Raw genomic sequence first — 24,764 nt, 5'->3', positions numbered from 1 at the left:
ACAGGTAGGCGTAAAAATACAATTTTAGACAATTTTCTCCAATTCTGTAGCATAACCAATAATGTTATTCACAATTTCTATAGAGGGAAGTTCCTGAGCATGTTCCGTTTGATTTTTAAAATATATTTTATTATCTTTTATTTCCCATATAAGATTATCTTCACCCTGTGCTGTTTTTATTTCATTATATTCTGTAATAAATTGGTAAAGTTCATTTTCATCTTTCAATTTTAGTAATTCACATGTATATAATAAACTAATCGAATTCGAAGAAGAAAAAATACAATCAGCTAATTTATATTTTATAGTGTCATATAATCGATCCATAAATATTGAATATAAATATAATGGTATATCATCTTTCTTTGTTAATATATAATGAAAATATCCATCCATAATATGTTGTTCTAATTCTAATACATATTTTATATAAGGGTCGTTTTGATCTTCTATCGATATAATTTCCAATGTCATATGAAAATCACCAATCGAATTTGAGGATAATAAATGTAATAAATATACACCTAAGATAGCATTTTGTTTAGCACTTTTTTGTAAAACATTTTTAAAATCAAAGTAATATATAAATAATTGAGCCATATATATAGTAAAAGATTTTATATCATTATCCATTATTGATATTATTACTCCCTTTTCTAATATTTCTCTTGCTAAATATAATTCATTTACATTTTTTTTACATATAGGAAGTAATGGGTCAGCAGATGGTAAATGTATTAATACTTGTTTTAATTTTTTTAATAATTCTTTATATTTTATTATATCTCCTCCTTTAGGCTCACTTATATCTTCGGTAAATTTAAGCAAAGCCATTATATCATTATTTGTTTTTTTATTCAATTCTTTTTCACTTATATTGTGATAATTACATATAAGCTCCTTCAAGAGCTTTATACTTTCTGCTAGTTCATTTGCCATTTTTACAAAAATTCGAAATTTTTTATCTGTATATTTTATACTTAATTTTTTTTTTTATTTTTTTAGCTTGATATATTTTTATATGGGGAATATGTGTGTTTTTAGTTTTCAGTTTGTGAATGGTAAACTGGGTCCCCTTCAAATTTTTTCAGATTATTTTTTCATTTATTTTTTCATTTATTTTTTCAGATTATTTTTTTGAATATTTTTCAAACTATTTTCAGATTATTTTTCATTTATTTTTCAGAATGTTTTTATTCTACATATGAAGTTCCGATGGCAAAATGGGCGAAGTGGCCGTGCACTCACCACTCGAAAATTTCCAGTGCTTACCTCATTTTTTTTAGCAAGCTGAAAAATACTAGATATATAATTTCAAGTAAAATTTATAATGTGTAAAAATCAAATAAATCATATTTTTTTAAAGGACACTATAATAAAAAGGGAGAAATATTTTTTTCACAATTTTTTGCAAATACCGTTTTTTTTTAATTATATGCCCTATATGTGTAAACCGAAAAATGCAAAATAAAAATATCCTATATATTTTTCTGTCCTTTTTATATGTATCATTATAAAATGGAAAAGATGAATAAAAAAAAAAAAAACTATTCTCTATACATTGTATATAGTATTATGCGAAAAAAAAATTATACTATATTTTATACATGCACAAGATGAAAAATGTTTTCATATTTATGTGCTATGATTGGAAAATGAAGTATTTCTACCTTTGTCCTTTATAATATTTTTTTTATTTACTTTTTTTTTTTACAAAATAAATCCCATTCTCAATGATATGTAATGTGCCTAAGTATAGTATTAAAAATAAATTATTTTGCTCGACATTTTTTATAAGTAAAAAATATAGGCAGATAAAAGGGTCTTAACATTCTCTCTATATAATTAAACATAAGCTTACGCCTTACTATTGCATATACATAAAAAAAAAAAGTAAAGACTAAAATATTGTATATTATCGCATCCATAAATTTTCCAAAATGAAGGGTAGCCAAATAAATTACTGCGTCCCCAAAGATGATGAAATAAATAGCTTTTTAGACAAAGTCGATAATGTTACATTAAAAATAAAAAATTTATTAGAAGGAAAAATAAGTGTAGACGAAATTGAACAAGAAGAAAAAAGATTAAGTCTTGAAAAACGAGCTAAAGAAATAAAGGAAGAAGAAAAAAAAGAAAAAGAAAAAGAAAATTTTATAATGGGTAAAAGAGGAGGTGGTGATAAAGATAATTATTTATATTTTTGTAAATCGTGTTTAGTTGAATTTAATTATAAATTAGATTTTTGTAAAAGGTGTAACAATGCAGTAATAACTAAAGATGAAAGAAAAAAAGAATTATTTGATAAAGTTGAAAATTATAAATTTTTAAAAAATAAAAGAAATGAAAGACGAGAAATATGGAATAAATATTTAGCTTCATCTCAAAATAATAAAAAAATTACAAGTTATGAGAAATGGGATTATTATGAACCGAGTAGTGATACATTTGATGAAGATGAAAAAACATTATGTTTACCTAAACAAGATAAAAATTTTCAAATTCTAGAAAAAAAAATTGATGATGATATACAAAAAAGAAAAGAAAAAAAACAAATTGCCGATCGTATAAAATTAAATGGAAATAAATATTTTAAAGAAAAAAAATATATACAAGCTATTGAATGCTATAATAATGTAATTGATATATGTAAAGATTATTTAGAGGCTTATAATAATTTAGCTTTATGTTATATTAAAACATATAGATATGAACAAGCCATTGAAAATTGCAACCAAATTATTGATTATTATAATTTATTTAATTCCAATTTTTCTATAAGCAAAGATATATTATTTAAAGCATATTTTAGAAAAGGTTTTTCATTTTATAAACTATTATTATTCGATAAAGCACTAAACAATTTTAACTTGGCAATTTCATTCAATAATTATGATACTGAATTATTGGAATTAACAAACAAATGCAAACTTATAGTTCTTGATCAAACAAAATATACTTCCTCTAATTCAGATCATGCATGTCTATCCAATTTTGACAATATTGAGGATATATTTATAAAACTCGAAAATATAGACATAATAAAAAAAGAAAAAACATTTCTAGCCGAATTAAAGAATGTTAAAAATGTTGTAAAAAAAAATGAACTTGAAAGATTAAAGTTTTGCTCCTATTTATACAAAAAAAAAAATGATAAACAAATTTCAGTTGATAAGACAAAACATATTTCTAGAGGCGTCACCTTTTTAGTATTTCTTGTTCAGAAGCTTAAAGAAATAATGATTTACATAAATCGACAATTTGGAATGGATATTTTGTCAAAAAATGTGGGACTGGGTGATGAAAAATGGCTTACCACCACCAACACAAACAAAAATTGTGTGTCTAAAAATTTAATAAAATGTACTAACACAATAATTGACATAATAATGATTGTGCTAAATAAAAATTATTATTATTCCGATTTTTGTATTGAATGTGTAAAACCTATTTTAATTTTTTATTTTATAAGAACTAAATTTGATAAGTTAAAATGTGCATATTTTTTACATTCTATTTCACAAAATGCTAATGCAAGGAAACATTTTGATGAAGATATTTTTCAAATTTACGACATTACATTAGAGAATTTTTTTATTCTTATAAATAATTATATACAAAAAGAATTGGAAACATATGATGAAGGACGAAAAAAAAAATATGAACATGTAAGAAATAAAATAATAACATCAGAGCAAATATCTAAATTTGACATTAACAAGGAATATATTATTAGTTCTCAAAATTGTAAAGACTTTAAAAAAAATGAAAAAAAGGATAATTTTGAAAAAAAAATAATAGACATGTGTAAAGAAAAATACGAAATTGTAAACTTATTTGGTATTCTATCTAATTTGGCACTTAGTCCTAATATATTAAATATGATAGAAAAAAAATTTATAAAATATTTATTGAATATTATTATTTATATTATCGAGCTATTTTATTATGCCGAAAAAAATGTTAATACATATTATTTATCCTTTTTTATAAATACATTAAAAAGTAAACAAATACAATTACTTTTTGTTAACACAATTTTGGATGATATATTTTATTTTATTTCAAATTTACAAAATATAGATATTCTTAAAAGTGTGTTAACTATTATATTAAATTTAACTATGGGATGGAATGAAGAACTAGCTATTTCTACAGCTAGCCAAAATAAAAAAAAAATAAAAAAAAAAATTAGCCAAAATTGCTTTAAAAAAATTATTACCTTAATTAATTCAAATGATAAAGATATTAGAGATACAGCTTTTTTACTTTTATCTCGTTTTTATTTATATTCGTATTTTGGACATATTTCAATAGAAGGAATTTCCACTAACAATGAAAAAAATACATTACAAAATGGAAACCCTCAGTTAAAAGACAAACTGTTAAGGGAAAATGAAATGGCTATAAAACTGGATGATCATACATTTTCTATTTTTATAAATAGAATATATTTTTTATTTAAAAATAAAATATATTTAGAAAAAGCTTGTATAAATTTTGTAAGCAATTTATCGAAATACACGAATTTTATAAATATGTGTTTATTACCAAAAAATAAAAATAACAATGAAATATATAATTATTTTTATAATATTTTAGAATATATTAATTATATATATTCAGAAAATTGGAAAAATAACGAATATAATATGGAAAAAGACATCCCCATTGTTTTTAACAGTACTCTTATTTTTTTTATACAACTGTTAAAAAATTTTTTTATCACAAATATATCCAATAAATATGAAGATATAATCAAAATTATAAAAAAAAATATTCCATACATAGTTACTAAAATGGATAGTGTAGAAAAAAAGATAAATAAAAATATATCGATTTTTCTTTCTTACTGTTTTTTAACACCTGAATTAAAATCCGAGGTTATGCATGTGTATGGCAACGACACGAATCAAATCCATCGCGCACTGATTGGGTAAAAAGAAGATGGAAAAGTCTGCTCACAGTTGTCTTTGCCCATTTTATAAAGCAAATAAAAAAAATTTCAAATTATCATTGGTGTGTCAGTAGTAGAAGCGTGCTCATATTTGGCTAGCGTGGGCTATGGAAAGTTAGGGAGCGGGCCACGACAAGTTGGGCACTCCATCTTAATGTTCATCCACTGTTGTAAACATTTTTCATGAAAAATATGATAGCAAGGGGTGACACAATATTTTGTATTATGTAATATAATATTATACATACATATAACACATTCTGGTATTCCTGCTTCAAAGTTGGGATCTAAATTTTGATAATAATTGTGAACATGCGGAAGTAAACTTGTATTAAAAAAATATCGAGGACCATATATTCTTTGAACATACATAAATAATAGCTGTAGTGATATAAAAAAAATAATAAGGAAACTAAAAGTAGAATTTGATAGATCACCAACATTTGAAAATATATCTAACTGAAAAATATTATATGGATATATAAAAATATATACTGGTAAAAATATTCTACATATAGATAATAAAAAAACAAAATTTAAACTTATCGATTTATGCTGCCCTTTCCATATATCTAAACATATTTGTGGTACCCAACAAAGATATATAAGTAATATTAAATATGGAAAATATGGAAAAATATAATAAAAAATTGCAATTAATAGTAATACAAAACTATAATAATATTTATATAAAACACTTAATTGTCTTTGCATATACTCCCAATTATTATTTGCTGAATGATGACTATTATTTGCTTTCCATATAATTAGAATATATCGAATTTCCATAAATGTATATAATAAAAATTTTAATATAATCATTGCCATATAAGATGTCAATAATAATTTTGAAAATAATACTTGATATAAAAGAAGTAATGCTTCAAATATTTCAATATATGAATTTAAACAAATTGATATTATTGATACTTTTGAAGTGTTTCTCGTATTTTCACTATTTTTTATTTGTTTATAAAATAGTCCAAGTTCAATCAATGATTTTATATTAAACATTAAAACAAAATTTGTAACTTTTTTTGAAAAATATGAATTATCTTCATCATATCCTTCAAGATTAATTTCAATATTACAATCACTTGATGATAGTATCCCATGATAATTTGCCTCATCATTTTTGCTATGCTCTCCATCAGAAGACGGATCTAAATAAGGCCCCTTATCAATGTCACTACCGCCGTCATTTATTTCATCACTATCATTATCCACATACGATGAAATAGCTTCCATATGTTTTTTATAGTACTGTTTATATTTTTCGTTAATGTTATTAGTAAAATAATTTTGTTCATTTATTATATATTTCTTTAGAGAATAAAAATAGGATTCTTCTATTTCTCGAGCAGATGTTAGTTGATTTATTTTTGTGTTTTGTTTTATATTTGCAGTATAATTACATATACAATCATTTTCCAATTCATTTTTACAAAATGTAGATATATTATATCCACTTCCATTAAATATATAATTTTGATTCCCATTTACATTTACCCCCATCATCCCAATATATTCGAATTTTTTTTCATCCTCTTTATTTTGTTTGTCATGAATTGAATTATTTTTCTCGGTTTTCATGGCTACATCATTTGTCCCATTGGCTGGATAAAAGTGAAGAAACAAAAAGGATTTAGTAACATTTTGTAGAGCCAATTTTAAAGTAACTATTTTACCCTCAAACATTTGATCATCTTTATTTATACTTTTTATATTCATATAATCATCTTCAACATTTTTAAGTGTGTTTATTTTTTTTTTTATTTTGTAAACACCTTTAAAATCGAAACTTTGTATTACAGCATTATCTAAAAAGTTATTAATTACTTCATCGTTGTTTAAATTATTTGAAATATTTCCATTTTCAAAATTCCCATTTTCAAAATGCCCACTAGTGTCATTATTATTATTATTTGGCACAGTATTATCAACAGCTGTAACCATAATAATAAATAATGCCATAAAAAATACAAACATACATAAAACATTACAAAATTCTGAGTCTTGATTTGTTTCATTAGTATATAAAAAAACATCATTGGGGTCTTCTTCATCTTCCCCTTCCCTTCTTTCTACATTATTATCCATTTTTTTTTTATTACTTGAAATTTTTCATAAGAGTATCATAAGGTTTATACAGTTTTGTACCTTGAAAATCGTTTCCCTTACCCATGCTAACATATATGAAGAAAATGTAAAAATATAAAAATCGTATACCCACACATAAATATATATTAGGTGTTATTACTCAGTCATTCTTACACACGTATACATTTTTAAGAATTAAACTAGATATTCCTCATATTTGGAAAATTATTTTTTTTTTTAATTATTTATTTCGTAGGTATATATATCTACTAATACTAATTAATTATCCCTTTCCCTGAAAAATATTTTAGTCCCTTTTTGCAGAATATTATTTTTATTCTATATTCTTATTTATATTTTTCATTCTCACTTTGTTTTTTTTTTTTACTATTATTTTATATTTTTTTTTTCTTTTATTTTTTATTTATTTATTTTGCCCACTTGCGGTATATACAATTTTTATGTTACATTTATTTCATCATTTTGTTTGTTTGTATTTTTCTTTAATTATTTTTACAATTTTTGTCATATACCCATGTAAAAATAATAAAATATAAATATTCACAAAATTATTTCCTATTTTTTATGTCATATATTTTAGCCAATTTAAAAGAGAACTATAAAAAATATATTTTTTTTTTTTAAAATAAATTTAACTATAAAAATTATTATAGAAATATATAATTGTATAGGCATACATATATGCAAACAATTATTTTCCTCAACTCATAAGGTTGTCAATTTTGAAATAATTGATTATACAAGTAAGTATACTTATTCTTATATAACTATTGTTATAAAATTATTTATTTTATTTATTTTTTAAAATTCGATAAAAAATAAAAGTATGTAAGTCTTATAAGAGTTGTGCTTAAAACGGAAGTAATAAGTGAAATAAAAAAATCAAGTAAAAAAAAATAAAAACAAACCAATAGTTAGTTGCTAAAAACATTATAACTTTCTAAGCAGAGTTTTCTGCTTTTGTCTCCTTAAAGGAACCCCTAAAACTTTTTCCAGTTTTTTTAATTCAATATCTGGTGGTGTTATTTTCCCTTTCTCAACGGCATATATGTATCCCCCTAAAAATGCATATACAAATGTGTGTGCAAAATGAGTATTACTAAATATGTTTTGCAATTTCTAATAAATACAAGCACATCATTTTTTACCTTCATCTTGGGAATTGTTTGAAATCTGTTGAGGATTTTGATCGGTTTTGGGTTTTCCTGTGTAGTAAAAATTTGTTCCCCAAAAATTTCTTCGTAGACATTTGCTTAGTGTTGCAGCACGTAACGATTTTGAGTTTCTTTAAAAAAAAAAAAAATAATAAAATAACCCAAACATGTTATATAATACTTGAAACATTTCAATGTATATAAAGAATAGTCTATATATATGGTTATTTTTTCCATTCTTATTAGTAGAAAATGAGTATACATGTTTTATTTTATTCTTTTTTATATACCTTGCAAATTCAATGAATCTTCCTATATGCTGAAAATTAGAAAATTTAACTCCCTTGTTTAGTCTTACTTGTAATCTACTTCCTATTCTTAAGTGATAGTGACCCCACCACAATCTTGTACTTCGATTGTAAAATGATTTACCTTAAAGAAAGAAAAATAATTATCAATATATAATTGCATTTTTCTCTCTATACATATGATGAATATAAAACGACACAAATGTAGAGCCCCTGGGGGTATAACTCTCAAAATTGTATTATTATAAATTTATTATTTTTTTTACTCCCATTTTAGCTATATATAAATATACTATTTTTATAATTTATTACCCATTTTTACAAGCCCAAAATTTAGGATTACACACAAAAAAATATTTTTTTTTTTATCACAAAAGTATAAAGTAAAAAATGTATGTTTAAAATTTTATGAAAAAAACGGGTTAGTATATGATAATGCTCGGAAAAAAAAAGGAAATAAACAAAATAAACAAAAGAAAATAATAAAAAAAAAATAAATATATATATATGTATATAAGTAAAAGAGCATAATTATGCATAATCTCCCTCACAGCCCCTTAAAAAGGAACCAATTTATCAACCAGCAAATATACACATGGAAATATATAATATCAAATGCAGCGACTGATTAGCTATTTGTTTTGTCCAAATAATATAAATAATTAAAAAAAATATATTTTTTATTTTAGTGAGGAAAATATTATATTCATTATATAATCTACATATTCATGTTCTATGTATGTGGATTTATTTTTGTCACCCATTTTTCTCTTCTTTTTTTTTCTCTTCTTTTTTTTCTTTGCTTTTTTTTCCTACTTTCATTTTTGGTGGTATTCATCACTTAAGGATAAACTTTCATATTTCTATGTAACTATGGAGAAGTATTTACAAAATAAGGATACCGTTTTTTTTTTTTTTTAAATCTTTTATATGTACCTGTTGATATTTCCCATGAAATATTTTTTTGAAAATTGACAGCATTTCGATTTTAGTGATATATAAAATAAAAAAAATGTTAAAGCATATATATTTAAGATTAGTAAATGTACAAAAATCGATAAGAAAAATAAACATAAATAATAAGCTTGATTCAAGTTGGGAACATTCAGAATGGAAAAATTTGAAACACAATAGATTTAAGGATAACTTATATGATCAAATTTATAAAGAAAAAAACAATCATATTATTGAAAGTAATAATATTAATAATTGCCACCAAATTAAAAATGAAAATTCCGTTTTAGAGAGACTTGATAAAACATATGAAGACCCTAATTTACACCCATTTGTATGTCTATCTAATAATAGAAATAATAAAATAGAAAGTATTCTAAATATGGAAAATATACAAAATATAAAAAATAATAACAGGGAAAAATATGAGGAAGAACTTTTACTAACCGAATTGGATAAAAATGAGGATTTAAAAAAAAGACATTGTGAAGATATGAATGAACTAAATCTCATTTTAAATTATTCAAGTATGCAAGTTATAAAAAGTTTAAATGTAAAACATGATTATATAAATTCTAAAGAATATTTTATGTCACTCTCTTTAATATGCAACCAGCTAGCTATATATAATTATAGGAATCCAAACTTTTGGAATATTTTAAGTATAAAGTTAATAGATATACTAAAAATAAAAAATATATATAAAACTTTTTGCATAAGATGGTTAGCTTTAATTTTAAATTCTTTTGGTAGAGTCCATTTTTTAAACAAACCATTTATGAAATCATCTGCAATTTATATCCAAAATTATAAAGTAGAAGATATGCATAGTTTTGATATATCACAAATAGTAAACTGTTATTCTAAATTAAATTATATTGATTATAATTTATTTAAATATTTTGAAAAAATTATTTATGAAAAAATCGATGAATTAAGTTATCAATCGATTAGTAACATATGCAATGCATATTCAAAATTAAATCCAAATGATACAAAATTATATACCATACTAGCTAGTAAAATAAAAAAAAATATCGACAAATTTAATGAACAAGAACTAGCCAATATATTAAATGCATATTCCAAATTAAATGTAAAAGATTTTGATCTGTTTAATAAATCATTAGAATATATATTTCATAGATTTGATCATTTTAAACCTATTGAAATTGTTATGATTACAAATGCTTATTCAAAATGTAACATAAATAATAAGACACTAATTTCGTATTTGCTTTCTTATATGAAAAAACATTATAATTTATTTCAACCTTCAGAACTAGCTATAATAGCAAATGCGTGTGCAAACTGGAATGTAAGAGAGTACAAAATATTTGATATAATTAAAAAGGGAATTATAAAAAAGGAACATATGCTAGAAAATGGAAATGTAGCAATGTTGTTACATGCATACGGGAAATTATTAATACGAGATGAATATTTTATTTTAAATATAATTAAAAAAAAAAAACATGTAATAAGTTATTTAGACTCAAGAAATCTAACATTATTTTATGTGTCTATAATTAAATTAAACATTGATATTCCTATAGAAATATACACCAATTTAAAATTAAACATTTTTAAAAAGTTACACACATTTACAGATTTAGCATTAGTATCCATATGCTACTCTTCAATGTTTTATATGTATTTTGATATTAAATTAATAAGTTCAATTTTATTTTTATTAAATAAAAGGAAAGCAAGTAGTAGATCATTTGCTCATCAAATTCATGTCTCATTATTTGTATTACAATCTATATATGATTTTTACAAATTTTCATTCAAATTCATTATATGTTTGAATGACCTTTTAACAAGGGCTTATCATTACATTAGTCAAAAAAATTATTATGACATTAACAAGTCAGCAATACAAAAAAGAATTTATCCATTTATTCCGAAAAAAAAAAATATTACCATTCAATCTGAGGTAGCTATTGGCCCATTTGTCGTTGATTTTTTATTGCTAAGCAAGGATTTTCATCAACATCAGATTGAAAATTGTAGATCAATTAAGTAAACACAAATTTGTTACTTTTGAAAATAACATTAAATAACAGAAAAATAAGGAGCTAGCTATTTTTTTTTTTGTTTTAATTACGGAATGTGTGCATTTTATTCCGTATCTTTTGGCTAGCTCATTACTATTTTTCCTAAATAATCTTATTAATGTTCATAATTTTTAATTGTTTTATTTTATTTTGACCTTTATATTTTACCTGCTTTGTTCATTTTTTTTTGTTACATTGCTAAGAAAAATAAGCAATTATTTTATCAATTTTATTATTTCTTTTAATTAATCTATTTTTAATTCATTCGGCACAGCCTTACATTTTATTTAATGTGTGCGCATTTTTTTGTTTGTTTTATGTACATATAAATAATAAGCTAAAAAAAGTATCACTCCACAGTGTGGACGTAAGTACACTCCTGCGGATGGAATAAAACTTATTTGGTTTCAAGATTTTTTAAGATCATAAAGTTATTATATTAGGCACATATATATATGTACACTGATTTTTATTTGGCCCCTTTTTACTAAAATAAATGGGGCAATATTACAGATATGCAAACAAATACAGTGCTTCAAAAAATACTCATAATAAAACAAATGAGCAACAGTATATCCTATCTTTTATGAAAAAAAAAAAAATATATACAAGTTAAGATGAAAGAGATTTAACAAACTCTTTAATTTGTTGTTTTTCAATTTCTTGATTTTTTACGTATTCCATAATAGTAACTGGGTCATTGAGTAGTTGATTAGTTTGCTCATCAAATATTTTTATTTTTTTTTCGTCTAATAATTTTTTAATTTGACTTTCATTTAATTTTGATAAGTCAGGGGTATTGTCTTCATATGTCAAAGAAATATCATCTGGTAAAAAGGTTTCCACAAATTTATCAAAAAATTTACATTCATTTTTATATTTTTCTTCAATAATTTCAATTTCTTGAGTATAGTTATCTAAAGGAATTTCTGTTTTATTTAAAAATTCTTCTTTTAATTTTGAAACATATTCAGCATAAACTGGATATAATGAATCATCCTTATTATATCTCCTTAAAAATGAATCAGGAATATTTTCATTTGGCATATTTAGCCAATATGAGCCTCTTTCTTGTAATATTTGTGTAAATATTTGTAATAGTCTATAGTAAGTATCATTTAATTTTATATTTTTATTTTGCAAATATGAATAGAAGTTTGTCAACGCATCCAATGGCTTGTACATAATTTTTGTACCATTTTCATCACAGTCTTTGGGTAAATAAAATAAACAATTTACATTATCATTATTGAGCTTATATAATTTCCCACCATCATTCATTTTTAAAATATTATTTAATCCTTCTTTCGATTGAATTGGAATGAATGGGTCACATAAAAATATATAGTTAGACATTAATCTTGATAGTACTAAATTTTGATAATCTTTAAAATGGTTTAATAATTTCAAATGATATTCTTCTCCTTTATGTTCGTAATCTGATGGTTGTAATTCTAATGGTACTTCTCTTTTAGCTGTAGACAATTGATAACTTTTTCTTCGTTTTTGTGCTATATCTAAAAATTGGAATCGTAAATCTTCTATATGAGTTTTCCATTTCCACCTGAACAGTTCAGGAAAAAATTTGTAACTTAAACCGGTTCGCAATAAAAAGTATAATAAATTTTCAAGAAAAACTCGTCTATTAATATCATAATATTCCCAAGATGGTAAATTAATCATATAATCATATAAAATAGGAGTATCACTTCTTTCATTAAATTTAGTTGTTTTTTTATGCCATTCATTTTTTTCTAAATTTTTGTTTTCTTCATCTTCAGGTTCTAAACTTTTACTATTCAAATTATATGTAGCATGCTTTTCAACAAAGGCTTGCCAATATTTATCACTTTCTATCCATTCATTATTATCTAAATTATTTACAGAAGGGTTATGGAAACTTATCCATAATGTTTTAGCTCCATCTATTAAAAGTTTAGCTGATGTTTCTTCTGCTTGTTTGCAATTACTTAATGCTTCTTCAAATAATTTATCTTCTTCACTTTTTTTTGCTGGTGATTCTTTTTTCTCTCCTTCTTCCATCGCTTCCAAGGCGCTCATTTGATTATCGTAAAAGTTTTTCATACTGCATTTTTACAAAAAGGAAAAAATTATTATGTACACGGTCAGAATTTATAACACATAAAATGACGCACACACATGTACAGGCAATAATTATTTGGTTCATTTTTTTTTATATACCATAAAAGTAATTCCTTGTTGCTTATTTTTTCACTCCATTTATTCCAATCTATTTTTTTAATTTGTGAATTTTCATGACTTTGTACTAAGCTTTCTATCTCAGACATTTTGGAATTTAACTCCCTCCAATGGGACATATCACTATCCTTTGTTATGTATGAGCTAAGATTTTGCCATTTTTTTTTAAGGGAAACCAAGGTACTGAAATTTTGGCGTTCTCTGCGGATGTTTAAAAAGAGGGAAAGCATAAAGAAAAACAAGTAAAGCAAGGAAAAACATGTACATGCATAAATAGCTTTCTGTCAGCAAATACACACAAGGATAACTATTTTATGTACATATTATTATTCTCTATTTTGTGTAACATACCTATTCAATATTTTAATAATTTTCATTTCTTTAAAAAAATTATCGTACTCATTAAAGTTCCCACATGTATATGTATATTTATTTGTGTATATCTTTATCTGTGCAAATAAGTCTTTCACCTTGTAACTATTTATTATATTTTTACACGATTTATAAAAAAAATTTACGTTAACAGCTATTTCAAAAATGCCATAATATTATGACATTTATTACTTTCTTAAAATAGTGAAAGAAGGAATATTATATCACAATGTATTTCATTTTTCCAAAAGTACATGTATATTACTACAATTATACACTTTTGAAATGTTCATAAAATTAAAATAGGAAAATAATACTTAACATTGCTTAAAGAAAAATGCATATAATACACATTTATTTGTATTTTGTGTATTTTTTTTCTTTTGTCAAATTTATACAAATTTTATTGATATGAATTAAAAAAAAATTAAATAATATATCCTACATATACTCATATTTATATGATCTTCATTCCTTCCATTAGAGCATATATATCATGAAACGGAAAAAAAAAACATCCCATGTATTTCCTTCTTTTGTTTAAAATATTCATTAGTTATTTTCACATTATTACAATAAAAAATGATAGTGTTATAAAAAAAATTAACAGGTTAAATCGTATAAAGGTAAAAGCAAATATAATTATCCATTTTAAGTTTTTACTTAATTTTGTATTAAAAAAAAAGGGGAATTACAAATTATGCATATGATAGTATGGTTACTAAATAACGGAAACAGTAATTAGTCACAAAAAATTATTACAATAAGTGAAACAAATACATTTATAAAAGGCTTTATAAAATAAAAAAATAGTAATACGTATTAATGAGTAATAAAACACAAATGCCAGTTGCTATTACTAAGATCCATAACAATTATTAAACTGGAAAAAGGAACAACTTTCCCATTTTTGTTTTCTCTTTTTGTATAATTGTAGTATTTTCCATGTAGCTATTTCCTTAAAAATCGTGATTGCTTTGAACTATTCCAACGAGCTTATGGTCGTTGTCAAATATTGTGTAATACTTTCTAATGAAAACATTGCCTATTAAATATTATAATTTTATTTTTATTGAAAAAGTTTACAATGCTCAGATTTATTGAGTGTGTATAAGGAATATTAAAAGATATGAATGTGTCTAAAAAATTTTTTTTTTTTATTTGATGGCTTACCAAAAATGAAAATAGGGCCTCGGGGTGGCGGAATGTCAAGAGACATCAATCCAATTACACCTAAAAAAAATAGACATAATAAAAAATCGTATAAATAATATTCTTATTAATCGCTGAATAAATAGCGAAATAAATTTTACATTGAGAAGAATTATCCTCCTGAAAAAAAATGGGAATGACAAAATGTGTATTATATAAAAATAAATGCATTTTAAATAGTAAAAAAAATAAGCTAGTAATGTTCAATACATTTTTTTCTATGCTCATTACTTCACTATTTTCTTGTAAAATATAATCGTCTGGAGTAAAATCTAATGTGACTGTTTTTCCTTCGACATTTTTTAAAACAAATGAAATAATTGGTAAACTGCTTATATTAGAACAATCCTTTTCTAAATTTATGTTTTCTATTAATGGCTGCATAAGGCTCGATGGCCCAGTTAGCTAAAATCAAAAAAAAAAAAAAAAAAAAAAAAAAAACATATAAATATATGCACATATGTATGTTTATTTATGAACTGTTCATAAAAATATGAAAATAAAATTAGTACTTATGAAATTGTAAACATTTTTTTAAATGGATAGAATGTGTGCGAAAATGTATTATTACCAAACTGGAGCCCGTATCAATTGCTGCTCTGCATTTTTTATTTGAACATATTTCGAAATTTTTGTCTGGAAGCAATATTCCTAATAAATTTATTTCCCAAAAGTCTTTTTAAAATAAAAAATAAAATATATGTTAAAATGTGAATAAAATTATTTTTCACTTTACGATCACATGGATAATATGGTGACAATGTTATTTTTTTATTACACATTGATATAACGGGAAACCATTCAATTTTTTCTCCTTCTACAGCATATTTGCTGTTAGCCCTTCCAAATGTAATTGCCCCTGATCTAATGAGAAGGAATAACATTAAAAATATATAAGATAAAACAAAAATTGTAATAATAAAAATATTTATAATATTATATAGGAATATGAATAGGTAGGACTTATTTGCTTACTTTTCCAACTCCTTTGGCACATAAAATGAAAAAATATTTTGTTGTAGAAGATTCTAAAGACGTTAAGGGAAAAGGGTAAATAAATCAAAAAAATCTAAACAAAATGAAAGACGCTATTTTTGTTGCTATTTTTATTTGATTGTTTCCTTGCCTGCTCTTTGATTGTTTCGATCAAGGACTTAGAATATTTGGTTTGGAAACTATTATCCGCTTTTGAAATATTCATGACAATTTAAAAAAATGTAAAAGTAAATATAAAAATGAATACTATAATAGAGGAACAAATAAAAAATATATTAAGACTAACGATCAGAAAATCCTAATCCAACAATTCCGTCAAACGGTAACTCCGAGAAGGGGTGCATGGATTCTATAAAAAAATAATGTATGTTTTTGTTTTTTTAACTTATTCATGCCGTATAATTATATTAAATTACATATGAATATTATAGTATTTAAAATTAACCTTCGATTATTAATCCTATACATTGTTTATTAATTTTTCTAAGGCAAGACAATAGTAGCATTTTTTGGAATACCATTTTTTATGCATAAATTTGTTTAATATATAAAAATATGTAATTATATTAGTTATATTTTTTTTTAAGCTCATACAATCCTTTCATATACACATCATCGTATCCATGCTCGAGAACTTAAAAAAAAATAATATAATAAATTATGAAGATTCTACTACTTAACTATTGTTAGCAATTATTAGGTTATTATAATTTTTTTTTGCTTTTCTTTCTTACTGCTTTTTCCTGTTCCGTACTATAGTGGGTTGTGGGGCAATAAAAATTAATTAGATATAAGCAAATCGTAAACAAATGTAGGAAATATTAATTTATTAATAGAAGGGCATTACTTGAACATACGTATAGATGGACTCTTTGTTATCTAATAAGAACAAAATTGTTAAAAGACATTTAAAAATAGCTACATATAATGGCTGTATTTTGAAAGCTCTCTTTTATGTTTAATTTTTAAAAAAAAAAGTCATTATATTCACATATGTATAGCCATCAAAGTGCATATTTTGGTTGTGCATTTTTTTTATGGTCATTTCTCATATTATTACTTTTCAAGGTGCTCATAAAAGTTCGTGATTTCTTGGCATCGAATTTATTGTGTAAAGTACATCCTCCTCTAAATGTTTAAATTTAAGAAAATGAAATAGTATAAGAAAAAGGTAAGTTGACGAATATGTAGAGTTAATAGTAACAACATATGGGTAAGACACAAGTAGTTTAGGGGTATTTTTTCACTCATTTTTTTTTTTTTTTTTTAATCTAGAACTCACTTGACACATTTCGTTGAGGGAATTGCAAAGTTACTGGATCCCGTATCAAAGACAACCTTAAAACTTTGAGGAGGGTTACCAATTTCAATATCGCCAATAAATTGACTATTGTGAAAATTAATTAAGTCTTCATGAACATATAATAATGAATTTGGTATTTTACTTTCTATTATTGAATGGAAATTGTTTATATTTTGAATATATCCTTTTATATCATTTTTAAATCTATTATTTAATTTTATTTCATTGAAAAGGTATTTTTTATTTTCTTCAACCAATGGAGTGTTAAAATTTTTTTTTTTGTTGTCATCATTTTTTAAAACAGTGGATATTCTTATCGATGAAACATGGAATATTGTGATTATATCAAAAAATAATAAAAAGGATAAATATAAAAACAAATAAGACTTAATGCAAAATTTTGGCATTTTTACTCTCCTTTTTTTGGTTATATATAGACAATGTTGTTATAGCTAGCCAACTAGCTAGTTTTATTTATGCACAAATTATTTTTTTTATCAAAAAAAAAAAAATTATAATGTGTGCATATACACATATATTATTGCATGTTCATACGCATACTATATTTTTTAGTATAGTCTTTTTATAAAATATTATTTTTCAAATGAAAATCTAATAGTAAGCATAACTAATTAAGTATATGTATATGTGGATATACATATGCCATTGTTGACAAAGTTAATCAGGGTGTAAAATATTTACTAATAAAACAACAATATATAAAAATAAAATAAATAAAATTGTCTAAATATTATAATCAAATATAATGATAAAATATTGAACCATTATAAAAGAGTGATAACTACATGTAATACCATATAAAACAGGTATTTAAAGAGTACTGCACATTTTTAAGGGGAAATTTTATAAGACCAAGAGAATAAACGAAAATGGGCATGTATATACACATATCAATATATATAATATATACTCGTGTGCAAGTACAAATTACATAAAAAAATATATATTTATATATAAGTTTTAATAAAAATAATAAACAAATTGTATATTTAATTCCTAATTATATTTTAACAAAATAACTAGTTCCTTTTCAACTTCCGCTAATTCGTTTAAATTGCTGTTCTAAAAAATGCGTCCCAAAAAAATAAAAAAATAATTACGACATAGTAATATATGTTTGTAAATTATGTTTTTATTATTATATTTTGGATAAAGTTATCATAAATATTAAAAGAGAGGAAAACTACATATTCCTATACATGTGTTTGCATATGTATATCCTCTCTCTTTTATTTAACTTTTATGTACTTACCAAATTGTTATATAATTGGGATTCAAAACATTTTTTAACAACTGCATGGTAATTATAACATTTATTTATATAATTTTTTAGCATTCCTTTTTTGGAAGTATTTTCAAAGTTCCTAGAAAACTCCTTTGTGAAATATATAAAATCGTGTGTCCACTTTTCTTCTTCCTTTAAAAATTTTTCTTTCATTTTAGTCTTTTCTTGTGGATTTACATTGTTCAAAGATTTAATTAATTTATCTGTTTTCAAAGTATACCAAAAAATTTTATTAAATGATATAATATGTATATGAAATATGTAAATGTAGAACGGATATATTTTTGGATATTCACCTGATATATGAGACAAATTCTCGTACAATTCTTTGCATTTTTTTGCAAAAAATTTACGTTCTTCCGCTTCCTTCTTTAACTTATCCTCATTTCCAATAAAGCTGAAAAAAAAATAAACAGTTATGTATTGTGTGTGCATGAAATGTACGAATTATTATGACTTGTTCATATCATTTTTATAGCGATTTTTATAGCGATTTTTATGGCGATTTTTATAGCGATTTTTATGGTGATTTGTATAGCCATTTTAATAGTTTTTTTTTTTTGTATTTTTGGCTAGTTACCTAAACGATAAGCCATTAATAAAATAAAAGAGTAGAATAACAATAAAGGTTATGAATATAATGATTAAAGGCTTAAGAAAAATGTTGAAAAATTTTAATTCATACATAACTATAAAATTTTTATAATTGTTTTCCTCATGTTGTGGAAATGTTTTTTGAATTTGTATTTGGATTGTATTCCTATGTGAAATAAGGTCTAGCCAGTCTTTTTTTTTTCCATTTTTAACAGTCATTCCATTTAAATTATTATTATTTATAGATATGCCAGTAGAATAAGGAGGTAAATAAATATTTATGTACAATTCTTTAATATAAAAGGACTTGATTGATGGTGAAATATCAGCTTTATAAGCATAATAATTTTTTTTATTTTTAACTTTAAACAAATTGGATGAATGATAATATGAATTACAAAAATGTGTTTTCCAACCCCCTAAAATTGGATATCTTGGTTTTAAATCAAATTTTATAATATTTTTTTTTTTGTGTGTATCATAAAATTCACCTGCTCTAATTAAATATATTTTTCCTAATTCATCAAAATAGTTATATTCAAAAATGTTATAATTTATTTTAGATTGCATAGAATATATAATGCTTGAATAATTTTTATTAGTATATTTTTTTTCGTTGTTTTCTTCGGTCTCTTCTTCTAAAGTATATTTGTTTTCATAATCACTAAGCAAATATCTATCAAATTTATTTATTTTTGCAGAATTATTTTTTAAAATATATTCTTCCTTTTCATATATATAACCTAGTTGAGATATTTTTATATCTTTTACAACTTTTTCAAAATATCCTAAATTATAATCTGAAGTAAAATAAAATAAAACTTTATTCCCTAATGAAAAACGATTGTCATTGTTTAACTTATTAAAATTTTCTTCATTTTTTATATCATAGTTTTTTGTATGAGCATATATATTTGTGTCTACCTTTTCAAACCAGTTCATATAATTTACATCATCAAATTCTTTAAGTATACAATGTTTACACATATGTATTATTATTTTTTCTACACTTTCTACATTATATGGTAATAAAATTTTTGAAGAGATATAAAATAAAACATTTTGTTTTTCATTTAAATTAATATCAATTGGAAAAGGGAAATAGGGTTGTCCTAAAATATAAGATAAGTTTATTAATATTTTTTCATTTTTTTTTAATTTTGTATTTAAATATATTTCAAATATTTTCATATTAAACATTTCTATATCATAATCATTGTTAAATTTATCGATATTTATTTTGTCTATATCGTTTACATCTCTTAAAACTTTATAATGAAGTTCGATATCCTTTTCATCTTTCACTTGAAGATTAGTTCCCTAAAAATGAATAAATATATGTATGTATGTGGAAACTATAAAATAGTAAAACAAATACAAACATGGTGTTACTTCCTTTTTTTTCGATAAGAATGTTTTATAAAAATATTTAAAGTTTTACACAAACCTGAAAAGCTTCATGATAAGGTAATAGAAATGTAATTTTATCAACAAGTGTTGTGCTAATATTTTTGATAGCACCTTTTATATTAATTTCAACATAATTATTTTTTAAATATACATTTTTATTTATATATTCATAAACAACTGTATTATAATTTGTAACATATTCTTCTCGTATTTTATTTTTATAAGTATTAATATATTCTATATCAAAATCTATCAAATTTTTAAATAGATATAAATACAACTTCCCTTTACAAAAAAATCCTAATGTAAGTTGTAAGATAATTAAATATATAAATTTCATTATCCTTAGTCTTCAAGCACATATATACACACTGTTGGTGTATATGTGAAATTATTATTATTATTGTTTACTTATTTGCTCATATATTTATTACATTCTCTTTTTGTTTATTTGGTATAAAATAATTAGCATAACTATCGTGGACTTATGTGTACTGACAATGCAAAATTATAAAAATTATACATAAAAAAAAAAAAATGAAAAAAATGGAAAATTTCAAATATAATTCCTATACCCATAAGAAAAGAAAGAAATGCATAAAAATAAAATAGAGAATTTTTTTTGTTCTTTAAAAAATATAGAAATTAAACTTTATGTATTTTTATTATTCTATATTATTTTTTATTTATATTTATTTTTTTCTCCTTATTCCTGGTCTATATCTTCCAAATTGAAGCTGACACTCTCGTGCTTTCGAAGATTATTAAACAGGTCACTATTCTTATCGTTATTTTTTGTCACTATTTTTTGTCACTATTTTTTGTCATTATTTTTTGTCACTATTTTTTGTCATTATTTTTTGTCACTATTTTTTGTCATTATTTTTTGTCACTATTTTTTGTCACTATTTTTTGTCATTATTTTTTGTCATTATTTTTTGTCACTATTTTTTGTCATTATTTTTTGTCACTATTTTTTGTCATTATTTTTTGTCACTATTTTTTGTCACTATTCTTATTGTTATTTTTTTACATTTCCGACACCTACAACAGAGAGCAACATAAACATGCCAGAATACAAACAGGGTGTGGCAGCTATGTTACTAACAAATAAAATCAAATATAAAACTTTCCAGTATCCGTGTAATAATTAAGAGTGTGCATTGAAAATAAATTTAATTCTACATGTTTTGTTGATAATCAGAAAGAAATAAATATTATAAAAGAAAACCTTATATATGTATATTTTTTTTCAACCAATTTAATCCCTTATTAATAGATAGTAAAAGAAAAATATAAAAAACGTTGACACATTTTTCTTTAGTTCCATATTTTTAATACAACTTATGTTTGCTATAAAATATATTTTTTTTAAAATTTTATATATGCTAAAATAGCAAATAAAAAACAACAGTAAAAAATATGCTATAAAATTGTTAGCTAAAATAGTATAGTACCCACATTATTTTATAAAGCCATATTATATATATATATAAATATATATTTTTAATTTTTTGTATACATACTTTAAGAAAAAGAGTTTCGAATTAAGAGGGAAGGAATATGTACATACATAAATGCATATCTCATAAGCCCAAGGATAATATAATGTACTATACCAGCCCCTTTTCTTTTTTTATGTATTTTTGTATATAGGAAATAAAAATTGAATATATTTGTTTGAAAGAATTAAGAAATATAGCATATATGTATCCCTTATTAAGTTTATAAAATATATAATAGGGCTACAAAACCATATGATTAAATATTTAAAAATATCGAATAAGTAAATATGCCATTCAAAAGGTAGATAATAAATAGCATGAAAAATGTTACATACATATTGTATGTAATATTTATATATATATTCCCCCGTGATTATTTTATAGCACATATTATTTTAAAAAACGGTAAATATTCCTACAAAATAAAATAAAAAAAAAAAAAAAAAAAAAAAAAAAAGTACATTTTATATATATATATATATATATATTTAATAAAATTGCCATTGCAGTTTTGCAATTTATTTCCTATGACTACGATATATTCTTATATATTTTATTTCATACTATTAATTTTATTCCCCTTTTATTTACAGTGTATATAATATATTTATTATATATATAGTATATTATAACGGGAATATTTAAAATAATAATAAAAAAAGCAAGAATATAATTATTTTTTTTATTAGTAATTTTAATTTTTAAATTATAAAAATTTATCATACTAATGCGGTTAAAAAAAAATTATTATAAAATTTAAAAAATATCAAAAAGGTTACAAACATATATTTTTCTTTTTTATTCTATATCCATTTCAAGATATTTTCTAAGCCCTGAAATATATTTTACAATCTTTGTTAAATACAAAGTAAATACTATTTATATAAATAGTTAAAAAATTTATAGTATATATTTAATCCCTATAAAATTAATATATTTTTTTTGAAATACTGTTATTCAAAATGTCGTCACGATTAGTTGATAAAATCAGAAATATGGAAGTCCCAGAAAATGGAAATAGTTCCATTAATGTAATGTTAGGAGTAGTCAATATATTCTTTTTTGGATTTGGTATGATAGCTATAGGTATATTAAATAAAGACCCAGATGATTTAATAATTGGCATATTACAATTACTTGTACCTTTAATTGGTTGGATATGGGCAATCTTGTGGGGTATATTAATTGTTATCAAAAATTCTAAATAAATAAGTTTTATCTATTTTACGGTTCAATAAAATGGAAGAGATACAGAAATATAGAGATATTGTGTTTACTTATTTTCAAACGAAATCTCATTTAGTATCTCTAGAAAAGCCTACTCAAGAATACCATTGTATAACTACAAGACCTCTCCCCCTATACACATAAAAAATAAAAATTATACCAACCTACTACCGAAATATATTTAAAATTGCCGAGATACTTTGATTAATATACTTACATGTTGTATGTGTTATATATGTATATACATTAAATTGACCATCTTTGTAGAGTATTGATTTTATTTATAATTATTTCTTATGCATTATATTGATACATATTAATGCACGTTTGTGAACATTATTTTTTTTTTGCAAAATAGTTTTCGCGGATATAAATTTTTGTTTCATTTCCCCCCGTTTTAATATACTTGTATCTATTTTGAATAATATTAGTGTTTCTTTTAATTTTATAATTATAATTAAATATATACCTGTCCTTTTGTTATTATATTTTTTATGTAACTATTTGCTCGGAAACCTATTGAATCAACCATTAAAAAAATAAAATCATGTAATATATCTTTAAACTTATACCCTATCCTTTAAACTTTTTATTTTAACTTAATTACAAAAGTTTTACCATGCAAAATGGAGTAAATTAAGTTAAAAAAAAAAAAAAAAAAAAAAATTTCTATCTTAGCATAAGAACATAATTATATTTATTCATCCATAAGAAAAGATATATGTCTAATATTTACACAATATTCATTTAATTTTTCATCTTTAAATAGGTTCACAAAAGTTGACTTCCATATATATGCACAAATGGTCTATGACACCATAAAAAAAACTTTTTGTTAATATGCAAAATGAAAATTAAAAAAAAAAAATAAAAAATATAAGCAGATATTGTTTGTGTCGGGTTCGATATTTAGGGAATTTACTTATCGTAGTAATTTAATCTTTTCTCTCATCTCTTTTATTTCAGTTATCCTCTATAATGTTCAGCATAGAATGACTTTCGGTTTTGTATTGGCAATATTATGAATTTGTATCATTACATATGTAGCTATTTCCGTTAAAAATA

General features: G+C 22.8%; 9 protein-coding genes across 9 annotated transcripts; 3 read left to right on the top strand and 6 right to left on the bottom strand.

The window, feature by feature from the left end:
• Positions 1 to 24: 24 nt before the first annotated feature.
• On the bottom strand, positions 25 to 939 carry PVVCY_0401110 (26S proteasome regulatory subunit RPN12, putative; the record flags this gene model as incomplete). Its single annotated transcript, XM_008627730.1, has 1 exon — positions 25 to 939. One exon carries the CDS (start codon positions 937 to 939, stop codon positions 25 to 27), a length of 915 nt encoding a protein of 304 aa, XP_008625952.1.
• A 1,001-nt stretch (positions 940 to 1,940) lies between these two features.
• On the top strand, positions 1,941 to 4,940 carry PVVCY_0401100 (tetratricopeptide repeat protein, putative; the record flags this gene model as incomplete). Its single annotated transcript, XM_008627731.1, has 1 exon — positions 1,941 to 4,940. One exon carries the CDS (start codon positions 1,941 to 1,943, stop codon positions 4,938 to 4,940), a length of 3,000 nt encoding a protein of 999 aa, XP_008625953.1.
• Positions 4,941 to 5,062: 122 nt separating this feature from the next.
• Positions 5,063 to 7,057, bottom strand: PVVCY_0401090 (E3 ubiquitin-protein ligase, putative; the record flags this gene model as incomplete). The annotated part of the gene is made up of 1 exon (XM_008627732.1): positions 5,063 to 7,057. One exon carries the CDS (start codon positions 7,055 to 7,057, stop codon positions 5,063 to 5,065), a length of 1,995 nt encoding a protein of 664 aa, XP_008625954.1.
• A 951-nt stretch (positions 7,058 to 8,008) lies between these two features.
• PVVCY_0401080 (conserved Plasmodium protein, unknown function) lies at positions 8,009 to 8,856 on the bottom strand (the record flags this gene model as incomplete). Its single annotated transcript, XM_037634960.1, has 4 exons — positions 8,009 to 8,136; positions 8,227 to 8,363; positions 8,523 to 8,664; positions 8,853 to 8,856. The coding sequence occupies 4 exons, from the start codon at positions 8,854 to 8,856 to the stop codon at positions 8,009 to 8,011; spliced, it is 411 nt and encodes a 136-aa protein (XP_037490149.1).
• A 696-nt stretch (positions 8,857 to 9,552) lies between these two features.
• PVVCY_0401070 (conserved Plasmodium protein, unknown function) lies at positions 9,553 to 11,523 on the top strand (the record flags this gene model as incomplete). The annotated part of the gene is made up of 1 exon (XM_008627734.1): positions 9,553 to 11,523. The coding sequence occupies one exon, from the start codon at positions 9,553 to 9,555 to the stop codon at positions 11,521 to 11,523; it is 1,971 nt and encodes a 656-aa protein (XP_008625956.1).
• Positions 11,524 to 12,166: 643 nt separating this feature from the next.
• On the bottom strand, positions 12,167 to 14,151 carry PVVCY_0401060 (conserved protein, unknown function; the record flags this gene model as incomplete). The annotated part of the gene is made up of 3 exons (XM_037634959.1): positions 12,167 to 13,640; positions 13,757 to 13,975; positions 14,126 to 14,151. The coding sequence occupies 3 exons, from the start codon at positions 14,149 to 14,151 to the stop codon at positions 12,167 to 12,169; spliced, it is 1,719 nt and encodes a 572-aa protein (XP_037490148.1).
• A 954-nt stretch (positions 14,152 to 15,105) lies between these two features.
• On the bottom strand, positions 15,106 to 18,064 carry PVVCY_0401050 (plasmepsin VI, putative; the record flags this gene model as incomplete). Its single annotated transcript, XM_037634958.1, has 15 exons — positions 15,106 to 15,191; positions 15,320 to 15,379; positions 15,460 to 15,478; positions 15,590 to 15,763; positions 15,930 to 16,033; positions 16,137 to 16,222; positions 16,334 to 16,386; positions 16,485 to 16,543; positions 16,641 to 16,703; positions 16,800 to 16,837; positions 16,949 to 16,988; positions 17,089 to 17,107; positions 17,202 to 17,233; positions 17,415 to 17,482; positions 17,637 to 18,064. 15 exons carry the CDS (start codon positions 18,062 to 18,064, stop codon positions 15,106 to 15,108), a joined length of 1,329 nt encoding a protein of 442 aa, XP_037490147.1.
• A 610-nt stretch (positions 18,065 to 18,674) lies between these two features.
• PVVCY_0401040 (dolichyl-diphosphooligosaccharide--protein glycosyltransferase subunit 1, putative) lies at positions 18,675 to 21,307 on the bottom strand (the record flags this gene model as incomplete). Its single annotated transcript, XM_008627736.1, has 5 exons — positions 18,675 to 18,740; positions 18,931 to 19,166; positions 19,260 to 19,360; positions 19,544 to 20,877; positions 21,005 to 21,307. The coding sequence occupies 5 exons, from the start codon at positions 21,305 to 21,307 to the stop codon at positions 18,675 to 18,677; spliced, it is 2,040 nt and encodes a 679-aa protein (XP_008625958.1).
• Positions 21,308 to 23,434: 2,127 nt separating this feature from the next.
• PVVCY_0401030 (conserved Plasmodium protein, unknown function) lies at positions 23,435 to 23,680 on the top strand (the record flags this gene model as incomplete). The annotated part of the gene is made up of 1 exon (XM_008627737.1): positions 23,435 to 23,680. One exon carries the CDS (start codon positions 23,435 to 23,437, stop codon positions 23,678 to 23,680), a length of 246 nt encoding a protein of 81 aa, XP_008625959.1.
• Positions 23,681 to 24,764: the final 1,084 nt, after the last annotated feature.

The sequence above is a fragment of the Plasmodium vinckei genome, assembly GCF_900681995.1.
Source record: "Plasmodium vinckei vinckei genome assembly, chromosome: PVVCY_04".
NCBI lineage: Eukaryota > Apicomplexa > Aconoidasida > Haemosporida > Plasmodiidae > Plasmodium > Plasmodium vinckei.
The sequence above is the reverse complement of the archived record's forward strand: the minus strand, read 5'-3'. Positions and strand labels throughout refer to the sequence as shown.